The sequence below is a fragment of the Ctenocephalides felis genome, unplaced genomic scaffold (genome assembly GCF_003426905.1).
Source record: "Ctenocephalides felis isolate EL2017-DRISC unplaced genomic scaffold, ASM342690v1 CF-g0.4_SCAFFOLD_03570, whole genome shotgun sequence".
NCBI classification, from domain to species: domain Eukaryota; kingdom Metazoa; phylum Arthropoda; class Insecta; order Siphonaptera; family Pulicidae; genus Ctenocephalides; species Ctenocephalides felis.
In genome coordinates, this window is record NW_020539724.1 from 7,200,746 (window position 1) to 7,213,943 (window position 13,198).

Sequence of the window (13,198 nt, forward strand, 5' to 3'; positions counted from 1 at the left end):
TTGGTGTAGTGGTCGTCGTCACATCACTGGTCGCCACATCTTGATTCTTGGGATTGCTGACTATCGGAAGTAGAAGGAAGGTAAGTTATAGTAATCATTATTATATTGTCTAGGATAGTAATTGTCAAAAGCATGATGTTTATTGTGTACTGTAATTTTTTAAAAAAAAAATCTGTATACCCTCCCCAAATTATAATAATGTACTTGAAATCGCTATATATATCGCTTTATACGCTATTAGATATATAATTATGGTCTCGGTTTTGAAGAAATATCAATATATACATTTATATATCCAATTTCCATACAAACTAAAGGCAGCTAGGCCATTTATAAGCATGTGTAAATCCATATATAAATCCGTGGATAGTAGTCCATGGTTTCAACAGTATACATATGAATACCTGTATATAAAATTCCTATAAGATTCCCATAGCACATGAGTACTAAATTTGATTGAAAGTCCTTGCGCTTATATAACCTGAAATACTCCATATATACGCATATATATTATAATTGTAATTTATTTATATGCAATGCACATAAAGTTTATAATGAAAGAATGAAATCAATTTATTTATACTTTTATTTATATAATTATAAATTTATTTAAATAAAATATAAAATATTGAATGAGAATAAATAGCCAAATCGAGTTTAACATATATAAATTATAAAAAAATTAAAATATTTAAAAAATGTCATTTTCGGTACAAAAAAACAGTTCTTATTTCAAAAAAATTATCATAAATCTAATTTTTTCTAAGTTTTTTTGAAAAATATTTTTTTTAAGAATTCATTTTTCGGCACCAGAAGTTTCAGCAATTTTGAAGCACGATGTCATGCAGCATCTGTAAATAAGATCATATATCATAAGTAGGCAGTATTAATATTTGGAATTAATTTGGACAATGGCAGTATGATGTAACAGATTAATTATTGAAAATAAATAAACAATTATTACTGACATACGAATTTCAAATCACAGTAGAAACTCGTTTATCCGGCCGGAATTCATGCAAACCAAATTAAATTTATTACGTACTTATTTCACGGTTAAAAAATGCAAATTACCAAACAGATATTGTAAACAAATTATTCGTGCATAGGTATTTAAATATTTTATTTCATGATTAATGCTTAATTTAATTGTAGGAAAATATGTATGTAATACATACATGTGTTAATTTCTTAATAAACATAGATTTTTGTTGATATCTATCCATGAACTTGATATCGAATTTCCCGTAGGTAAGCGGTTAAGAGCGATGAGATTTGATTCGAAGGTCCTGGGTTCGATACCCACTTCGAGCAGCATGTTGTGGCAACGATTTTTACTTGGAAATATAGATAGCAGCATGTTATCAAGTGGAAATGACCCACACCCGACGTTGCTGCACCAATAAAAATATTAAACAAATTGTAACACTAATATGTAGTACAAAGATGTGACAGCTATTTGGGTTGCCATCTGTCAAACAGACTAGTATTAAGTCAAAATCGGCACAACAGCTTATAGGAATATTAGGTTCTCATTGCTGTTCAAAAATAATTAAAAAAAAAACAGCCGGTACAGTAGTAGATTGTTTTGAAATCGGTGCCGTCCCGTAAGGGTTAAGTCGAAAATTAATACAACAGCTTATAGAACTATTAGATTCTGATTGCTGTTAAGAGCGACGGGACTTGTTTCAGAGGTCCCTGGTTCGATACCCACTTCGAGCAGCCTGTTGTCAGACAGCATTGACAATGATTTTCACTTGGAAATATAGATAGTAATATATTTCCAAGAGAAAATAGCACTCACCCGGCATTGCTGCATCATTAAAAATATTCGCCCTATTACAGAAATTGTAATAATAATATATCATACAGAGATGTGACAACTGATTGGGTTGCCATCTGTCAAACAGACTAGTATTAAGTCTAAATCGGCACAACAGCTTATAGGTGTATTAGGTTCTGATTGCTGTTCAAAAATAATTAAAAAAAAAACAGCCGGTACAGTAGACTGTTTTGAAATCGGTACCGTCCCGTAAAAAGATGTAATGATAATGAAGTAATCGATGAACAATTATTATTGTCATAACAATTTCAAATTATCGATATTTAAAATACAATTCTTTGCCATTGATAAGATAGTCAACTAGAAGGGGATAACGGCGCCCTTGTCGCACGGCCTCACTCATTATAGAACTATTAGATTCTGATTGCTGTTCAGAAATAACAAAAAAAAAGATGTAATGAAAATGAAGTAATCAATGAACAATTATTATTGTCATACCAATTTCAAATTATCGATATTTAAAATACAATTCTTTGCCATTGATAAAATAGTCAACTAGAAGGGGATAACGGCGCCCTTGTCGCACGGCCTCACTCATTATAGAACTATTAGATTCTGATTGCTGTTCAGAAATAACAAAAAAAAAGATGTAATGATAATGAAGTAATCGATGAACAATTATTATTGTCATACCAATTTCAAATTATCGATATTTAAAATACAATTCTTTGCCATTGATAAAATAGTCAACTAGAAGGGGATAACGGCGCCCTTGTCGCACGGCCTCACTCATTATAGAACTATTAGATTCTGATTGCTGTTCAGAAATAACAAAAAAAAAAGATGTAATGATAATGAAGTAATCGATGAACAATTATTATTGTCATACCAATTTCAAATTATCAATATTTAAAATACAATTCTTTGCCATTGATAAGATAGTCAACTGGAAGGGGATAACGGCGCCCTTGTCGCACGGCCTCACTCATTATACAACTATTAGATTCTGATTGCTGTTAAATAAATAACAAAAAAAAGATGTAATGATAATGAAGTAATCGATGAACAATTATTATTGTCATACCAATTTCAAATTATCGATATTTAAAATACAATTCTTTGCCATTGATAAGATAGTCAACTGGAAGGGGATGATGGCGCCCTTGTCGCACGGCCCTACTCCGTCCTGCCGCAGGAGTGAGGCCGAAATCAGTCTAGCCCTTCGCTTCGTTGTGAGCGGTCGCCGGTCGGGAGCCTATAGGTGAGCACGTGTTTCGTTAAAAATAAAATTTAATATAAAAGTTAAATATATTATATGAGTTCCATATATCGATCTGATTAACTATGATTCTGTTGTGAAGTGCTAGTAACAATAATTATTTATTAAAGTGTGAACTATAAAATTTTGTGCATATTAGTGATTTATTGACCAGTGATTTTTCGGAACGATTGTGATGTTAAGTGGTTCTGTTTGTTCGGATCAAATTGAGATTTAATTGTTCTTCCAGTTTAAAGGTAGGATTTAGATTTTTTTTGTAATTGATTTGTTTTTTTTTTTTAATGATATATATTGAGATTATAATATTATAATCGACTAATTTTTATTTATGAGCTAGATGCGGTTATTTTACAAATACTTATAAATAACTAGGAATGTCGATTAACCATGTGCTTAACAAGTAATTTTCTACTCATCTTTCGCCATTGCATACATTGTGATATCATCAAAGGTTATTTAAGAAAATATGAAACTCTGGTTTAGTAACAAATAGTCCTTTTATTTTTTCAAAATTTCCATAACAAAAGTACCTAATAAAAGTACTGATGTCTGCATGGACGCTTCGGAGGCGTGCAGATACCGTTAAATAATTGTTTTATTTTTAGAAAATTGCAAAACGCAATTAAATGCGAAGAAATTCATGCAAATATCATATTTTGATCAATGAATGCTATAGCATCCACGTCAAGTATTACGTTTCTTACGGAAAAAATAAGATAATGCAAAATTACTATAGATATAATAGGTTTAATAATTACAAAAACGTAAGGTTATATAAAATTAAATTCAAAATAATTGAGTTTAAAATTTGGATGGTGTAGCATTCATATAATTCTGCATCTCAATGAACATGAACGCATTGTATATTATTTTTTATTATATAATTAAGTAGAAATTTATTCAACGCAATTATCATGTTTTAATCATTAAATGCTATAGCATCCACGTCAAATGTTACATTTTACAAAATGTGTTTACCCAAGCTAGAAAAAAGATAAGATATTGCAAAAATACTATGAGTATAATAGGTTTAATAATTACAAAATCTTAAGGTTATATAAAATTAAATTTGAATTAATTGACTTTAAAATTTAAATGCTATAGCATTCATATAATTCTGCATCACAATGCAAATGAACGCATTGTATATTATATTATTTTTGAATAAATAATTTTGATTAAATCAAATGAATCTCAGTATAAATTTTACATGAATTCTAAAATGCAGTTATTGATAAAGTAGTTATGTAATTTATTGAAAAAGTCGAGTAATATCATTGATGGCAATAGTTATAATTTTATATTTATAAAAGTATAAATCATAAAATTATGAAATACAAAATAAAAAATAAATTTGAATAAGAAAAAGTATTATATAAAAAGTATTATAAATAAGTAATAAATAAATCAAATAATTATTTTGATTTAATTACTTTTATCTATAAAATATTTGTATTAAAAAAGTACAAATAGATTATTTACCAAAATGCAAGAATTACTAACTTCTTGCTAGTATTATATAAAATTATAATTAATTAATAATTAAAATAAATATTTAATTATTTATTAATTATTTATAATTTAATATAATAATAGCTTGAAGTTGGAAGTTCATGCATTTTAGTAGAAGAATCTGTTAAAAGTATTTTTAATACAAAGATTTTATAGATGAAAGTAATTGAATCAGAATAATATTTATAATTTAATATAATATTAGCTAGAAGTTCGAAATTCATGCTCTTTAGTAAAAAAAATCTATCAATAGTATTTTTAATACAAATATTTTATAGATACAATGATTGAATCAAAATAATTATTTATTATTTATAATATCATTTAATATTTTTCCTTATTTCAATTTTAATTTTTATTTCGTATTTTATAATTTTAAAATTTATACTTTTATAAATTTAAAATACTTAAATTAAAGATAATTGTTATCAAATTAATAATTAATTTTGATTAATCAAAAGTATTTTCATAATTCAATAAACTATTGCCATCAATGATATTACTTGACTTTTTCTATAAATTACATAACTACTTTATAAATAACTGAATTTTGGAATTCATGTAAAATTTATACTGAGATTCATATCACAATACTTAATTATATAATCAAAAATAATATACAATGCATTCAATTTCATTGTGATGCAGAATCATATGAATGCTATACCATTCAAATTTCAATTATTACGATATGAATGGTATACCAAGTCAATTAATTTGAATTTAATTTTTTATAACCTTACGTTTTTTGCAATTATTAAACCTATTATATTTGTAGCATTTTTCCATTATCTTATCTTTTCCTTAGTTTGGGTAAGCACATTTCGTAAAATATAAGTGTAATACTTGACGTGGATGCTATAGCATTTATCGCATATATCGAATAAAATATGATAACCTGGCTATTCTTATAAATGATGTTTAATCAAGTTTTGGATATCACAAGCAAGTTAAAAATTTAGCAACCCTAAATTTTTGTACCTTTTTTATGGAACTTTTTTGGTGATATATATCATGGTCTTATAGATCTTACTGAAATATTACGACATGTAGTTTAATTTTAAAAATGCATCAAAATTTAGGAAAATGAGTATTTTTTTGGGGTTTGTTTAAATTAAAATTAGACGATTCACTTGGTATAACGATTGAATACTTGGTCTTAACATACTAAACCATTAATGTCCTACGGAAACAGGTTCAATTATAAAAAATGGTTGATTTTTGAAAATTTGCTTTTAGAAAATACTCCGAGTTAACGCGTTCATTCGTTTTCAAATGTGTGTAATAAATCGACTCAGAATACTTTAAATCAATCATAAATTAATTTATTTTTTATTGATTAAGTCGATTATATACACATATCGGTAAGTTCAAATACCAATACCAACTAGTTTTTTTTTTGACTTTGAATACGATTAGATTAGTCATATACACTATATCAATCAATTTTATATACAATTTTGTTATTGGATTGGATATAAGTATATCGAATACATCGAATTATTTCTTGTTAGAATAATCATAAATAATAATCGTTTAAATATTATTAATTTGTAAATAATAATCGTTTCCAAATTAGCACTTGCAAACAATTTCTTTTACAATGACTTGCGAGAATTCGGTCAGTCATCCTCCTCGGCTAAATCTAAAAAATGTACTAAACGAAATACAAATTCTTTACAAACAATTTAATGTTTTCGAGAGGCGTTTTCATAAAGTTTTCGACTGAAATGAGAAAGTTGCGAATTAATTCGTTGCTTTGGTGCGTTTCCTATGTAACAAAGTTTTTGCGTTGGAGCTAAGAAATTCCTTCATAGAACAAGTTATAAGCAAACATTTCCTTCCGACAGTTGGTTTATGCTATTTCATTGTACCTATCTACTTTGGCATCCTTACTATTTTCGACTACATATATGAATACTGGAACCAAGTCCTCATAATATATACATACTGTAACATGAGAAACTAAAAACATATGTTATAAGGCCACAAGGAGGAATAATCAAAACTGCACTAAATGTAATTTTTTTCTAAGTTTTGTACTCGATTTCATACATTTTTTCATTTTTTACTTCCCGTAGTAAAAGTTAAAGTGCCTCTTTATTAATTTATAATTTTACTATAGAACACCAGCAAATTTTTTGGTAGTACTTATTAGTGTCTATATTGGAACCCAATCTATTGATTTGGGCGTCCGAGTATTATATGGTAAGTTATAGTAATCGCAAAAGAATCGAAAATGCAAATTTTGATAACTTTACGTTTCAAAAATTTGTATCCGCACACACACATACACACATACACACATAGATACATTTTTTCTAAGGTATGCCAAAATGTTCAAAAACCTCTGAATAGAAAAGATGTATAAAAAAATTAACTTTCGATTTTTTTGCGAATACTATTCTCACCAGACAATAATTTATAACATATCTATACGTTTCAATACCTTCTGAACATTTTGGATACCTTAAAAAAAAATGGATGTATGTGCCAATGTGATGACCGAAAAATTGTGACGATTTTACCAAAGCTCTAGGTTGCACCTAAATGTTCATTAAACATTAAACATTTTTTTTTTATAACTGTTAGAATTAATACTATCACCCCGTTTTGGCTTGAGGTTGAGTTCCGGGACACCCTGTATATATAATACATTATATTTTTTCGTACATTATTTAAAACAATATTAAACCCGAAACTTACGTTAACCTTAATAAATGTAACAATTCTTTAAATTTATTATCCTATTTCCTACCTTGCAAGGATTTTAACAGAAAATTACCTCTCGGCCAGAGCTACCGTTGGTTATAATAAAGTAAAGAAAAAAAAGGGAAAAATTAATAACCACGTCATTAAATACTTATTGTTAAGAAAACTCATAACTTCCACAAGCGCACGAGCGATTTTCATGTTTCCCAGCAGTTATGGGCAACAACAAGAAAACAAAAACAGGCCCCATGTAATTGTTTCACATTGTAACGATTATTAATAAACGTATGTTCGGACACTAGTTGGAAACGTGATGAAAAATCCATATTTTGAACGAAAATACACATTTCCTCATTGTATATAAACAGAAAACACCCTAAAGCAAATCTGTTAGCTGAAACCATAACTCAGATCGGAAATTTTTCTATCGAGAATAAAAAAAGACAGCATTAGATCTTTTGTGAAAGATTATCAAAGTTTGATATTCAACAAATCATTCTTTTTGCATTTGATTCAAGTACATTTGACAATTCATTACGATAAATAAATAGTAAATAATCGACTTAATAAGTTTTTGGTTTCTCTTTGTGCAATTATTATTTTTGTGTTTCTGAAAATTGAAAAATAAACTAGTCGCACCTTAAGACATATTGCTGAATCTTTTCGTACTAAAAATTAAAATTTTTAAGAGTCTTCAAATTGGTATAGAAATGTAAACAAAATTTGTATTTATATATAAATATATACCTTTAATACTATTTAAAAACTTTAAAATTCTTCAAAAATATTATTAAAATTATTATTATTAAAATTAATTAAAATCTTTGAAATAATATCATTCATAAGGCTCATACCTACATATTTCTTTTAACTTTTAATTTAATGCCTGTAGAAAAACAAAGCTACCTTTTATCAATTAGTCATGAAAAAAAAACTGAACAATTGATTTTTTTTAAATTCTGTTTATGATTAATAATTAAAAATATCTAAAGCACTGAGCAATTTTAAAATAATTATTTTTAAATTCTGTTTTTTGTTAATTTCATACTCTAAAGCTAACATTGCAGCAATAATAATAATGGTAACCTATGTTAAAAAAATCTGATTTTAGCAACAATAAAACAGCTTATAAACTTTAGTAATTGACTATGCCTGAGTACCTACTTTATTTTTGGTAGAAATTAAATAATTATGTTTAATATTACTTCTAATAGTTATTGCTTGTTTATTATGCACAAGTATATATAACTAATAACTAATGTGTTTTCATATGTACAACACCGATCATTTCTATTAATATTTTTCATTAAGCACACGAAAATCACATTTATTTCATTCTGTTATGTATTTTCTTAAGTATCTCGAAGTTATTACATACACTTTTTTCCACAGCCAAAATGATACCTACATTTAGGCGAAACACTGTGTCGTTTATTTAATAGCCGAAAATTCTATGTAATAACTACATGAGGGTTAGACAGGGTACCCACGTTTTCTTTCCTCGTGGAAAAATTGCACGAATTTTCCTCGTATTATTTTTATGCGAATAAGTGTATGATTTTTTTAAAGAGCCACTTTGGGGTGGATTTTTTTATTGCTTGCCATTGTGGAAAATCAGGACGAGTAAAAAAACATTTTGTTTGAAACACTTTGTTGTTTGAGTACATTGATAAAAGGGAAAAGGAATCTATAATTTTTTGGGAAGCTACCAAAATATAGGTTACAATACAATTTGCCCCAGAAATTCTGTTTTCTCGACTTTTAAAGTCATTCTCAATCGTTTGACATCAACATTACAAAAGCAGCATCTAAATGCTGTGATAATAATTTGTTGGTTAATATATAAAATATATAATAATTTACAATGCATATAGTAGGGCTGATTATCAATTTATTAAATTTCGTTCAATAAATGGCGATAAATTATTTAAAACTATAAATCATTTTGAATATTTGTGCTAACGAGCTTTTCAATCATGTGTTCTACTGCAACACAGCTTCAATAATAATTCTAAATAGTTCCATGAATGTTTCAAATCGAATTTAATAGCACAGACGTATGAATATTGATTAATAATGTCTATTGATGGAAAATGGGTTTTAATATTAGATTTTGCATTCTATGAATAAATTATTTTCCAATTTAACTATTGATGCACCAGAGTAAAAATCTTAGGTAAAGGCGATTTGCATTCGATGCATAAAATTTAGTTTTGTCAATGCGATAGTAATTAATTGATTTTTAATTTCTCATTTCTGTTTTTTCGTTTATTATTGAATTTAGTTTTTTTCTGAATTTTTACTAAGAAATAACATATTTTTAGTTTTTATAAATGTCTTTGATTTGTTCTAAAGTAAAATAATTAATTTCAAAGTTACAATTGTTTTATAATTTTTATCTATTTTATAGGGTTATTCTATAATAATTTTCTATTTTTATGATTATTTCCAAAAAGTAAAAGTTAAACTATCGACATTATCGAATTTTTCTGCAAACCTCGTGTCGTTGTTTCGCCTAAGGAAAATCCAGTTTCAGTGACTAATAGTCGGTTTTGTTTTTCACTTGGAAAAGTTACTTCCGTAACAGTCTGTCTTTGGCAGTAAGAATAATGTAGGAAATAGACTTTTTACCATATGAGAGAACGCGAACGAATACCCTGCTATCTCTTCTGACCACGAACATCATTTGGAGAAAGAAAAAATGAGGCTTGATAGAAGGGATGATGTACCAATTATAGTAGAAAAAATAGATTCAATATAGAAAAATAAATCACTGTGGATACTATGAAGTGATATTAGTATTTTGGGGCATTGGTACTAAGTAATCATCGACTATAAAAAAAACATACCTAATATAATCACATTAGGTCAACAACTGGGTTGTCTCCTAGGTTATATATTTTACATCACCGCGATTCATAGAACACCTACTCATAGATTCACCTGTTTTTGAAGTTAGTTTACCAGTAAGTCTGTACGGACATACTTTCGTTTTATTATATTGGCCATGAAGGTGACAAACTTCAGGGCATTGAGCTTTACACGGAATGGCTGCTACCCCTGGTAGATGGGGTATCGGAGTGTTTTAATTTGAACTAGTTGTTCATTTCTAAAAGTAAAGTCCGTTCAACAACATGTAAATAACCAATAAAAATAAGTATATCTTCTTTCATTATAACTTAGTAACAAATCAGTGATTGTAATTAGAACTGCAACAAATACATAATATACAAACAAATCAGTGTTTAATACAGTTCACAGCTACACGGGTTAAATTATAACCCAACAACCTGAATTATCGAAGGAGAGTTTTATTAAATTCTATAACTACGTAACAAAAGTACAAAGTCCGAAATAAATTTTGGGTCCCTATATCGATTAAATGGGTGATTTAATATCGAATAAGGTGCCGTTTGATGTCGATTCCTGGTGCGACATAACACACGAGATATTACCTTGATAGTTTGATGCAATATAGCTAACCGTCATGTCAGAAGATCCTCGAACAATTACCAAGGGAATACCGGCAGTATATGCTAATGCAACCCTAATATACTCTTGATACAGAACTTGGATAACATTTGACGAAGATTTGCTTAGATTTTAAACTAATTAACATATATTCATACTAAGTTTAGATACAACTAACTCATGTATTTAACCTTCAACGTACACACTCTAGGCTAATACCGAGGCAGACACATGGGGTCCACCAGACCCGAGTAAGTTCAAAAAAAAAAACATTCTAAAATCTAAGTTTACAATGCATACATTTCTGAAATTTCAAACGTAAATCTGAAACTTCTCGGAAACGAGACCTTGTGAAAAATAGTTACTAAAAGTGGCGTTGGGGTCCAGTTGACCTCAGGTGTACGAGAAGGATTAGTAATATTTCTTATTGTAACTCATGATGTGGTTACAATATTGGAAGTCTTGCAAACATTTCTAAAAGATTATCAAGCTTATAATTATTTCAATTTTCATAGCTAGCTATATTTCTGTTTAATATTCTAGATTATTTTATTTTAACATGCTTCTTCATTTTACACACATTTTATATCCAATTCTATTGAATTCTAATTTGCTAATGCAAATGCTAATTTTGGTATAACTATATTACACTATTTAAATGTACATACATAATATAACTTAAACATTTGAGATGCTCTTGATGATTTTATAAATATTAGTTTTCTGAAATTAAACAACACTCAATTCCAAAAAAATATTTGCAATATCTAATAGTGATTAATTTATTTATGAGATGAATGTAAAATATGGGTTTTGAAGAGATAGAAATAATATAACAATCGAGAAAAAAAAATTATCAAATGAAGTTTAATATCAAAAATAACATATTTAGAAATAGCACACAAATCTTGGATTTTATCAATTTGATGGTGTTGAAAAAATTAATATCACTTAACTTTCAACAAATCAAAGGTAATAAATTAAAAGGCAGTATGTATACCCAAGTTGTCGATTTTGTTTAAAGATTTATTTACATCTTGTTTGTCATATGTAATATCGTTCATTGAAAATTATAATAACTTTGGAGTTAAATAAGTCCGCATTTACGCATTTCTTTTATTACTTGTAGATCTCATATACATTTTATTAATATATACTTTATTAATAATTTGTTGATTTTACACATTTATACTCTTAGCTCTTTATGTTCTCTGTAAACTTTCTTGTATAGCTTGATAAATATTTGCTAGAAAAAGTACAAAGCTTTCATTTCAGAGTTTCCATAAGAAATTGTTCAAAGGCGTTGAATTTCTGTATCATATCTGCTCCTAGAAAATTAGAAAAATTGTAGGAAATTTGCTGGGTTATCGTATCCTTGTGCTTCCATACAATTATTAATGTTATTTCGAGAAAAATCGAGAAAATTGAAATACAATTCATATTTTTCATTGCAAATTTCTTTGTAATTTGCGTAATCTCATAAAATGTTGCTTCTAGAAAACTAAGAAAATAGTAAGAAATTTTCTGAGTTGTGTATGCCATGTGGTTCCATCCAACTAATATTGTGATATTTCGAGGAAAATCAAATACAGTTCATATGTTTTTTATTTTTGTAAATTTCTTTGTAATTTGTGTAATCTCATTATGTCAAAAATGTAGCTTCTAGAAAATTAGAAAAAACGTAAGAAATTTTCTGAGTTGTGTATGTCATGTACTTCCATCCAACCCTGCCATGATATATTGGGAAAAACGAAAAAAAAAATTCTTCATTTTTGTATTTTTCTTTTGTAATTGGCGTAATCTCATGATGTCACCTTACAGGTATATATGATATAAACTTGTAAACACAAAAATTGATATTTTATTACAATTTCTGTCACACGCTCTACTTCTACGTTCTGTATCCATTTTCCCAAAGGCGAGAATTTTTTTTCCCGCTGCATTATTTCCTCGAATCGTAATTTTCATTTTACACCCTGTTGTTTTACCTAGAAAATATGCTTTTTCTGCGTCCGTCGGTGGCATTATCGGGCAATTCATCAGGTGCATGGTGGCCTCGAAGGAAAAATGCAGATAACACATCGACTGACGTTCACACAAACTGAAATCGCAAATGGTGCACGTGAGTGGCGTATCATTCCGAGTGTAACACGTTTAACGTATATAAAGTGTTACGATTCACCTAGGGACGCTCTCTGCAACGGATCATTAATTTTATTTTGCCGTTAATCAAGCTGGACAATTCCATTTATTGTCGGGATGGAGATCTTTATAAACATTTGGAATGGATTCGGTTATATGGATTTCTAATTAAAAGCACGCAAATGTATCAGTTTGGTTATTGGAATCAAAACTATCAATTTAGGTCTATCTAATCTGGCTTGCTCTTTACAAAAAGTCGGTGCCACTAAATAACTAGTGACCCAGGAGCCTCTGCTCTT

General features: G+C 28.1%; 1 protein-coding gene across 4 annotated transcripts in view; it reads left to right on the top strand.

The window, feature by feature from the left end:
- Positions 1-13,198, top strand: part of LOC113382858 (lachesin-like) — a 589,134-nt gene continuing 575,936 nt past the window's right edge. For all 4 annotated transcript variants that reach the window (XM_026621105.1, XM_026621106.1, XM_026621107.1 and 1 more), the window contains exons 1-2: positions 1-80; positions 2,917-3,044. In XM_026621105.1, the coding sequence (XP_026476890.1) occupies positions 2,935-3,044 (110 nt within the window). In that variant the 5' untranslated portion in view covers positions 1-80; positions 2,917-2,934. The remainder of the gene's footprint in view (positions 81-2,916; positions 3,045-13,198) is intronic.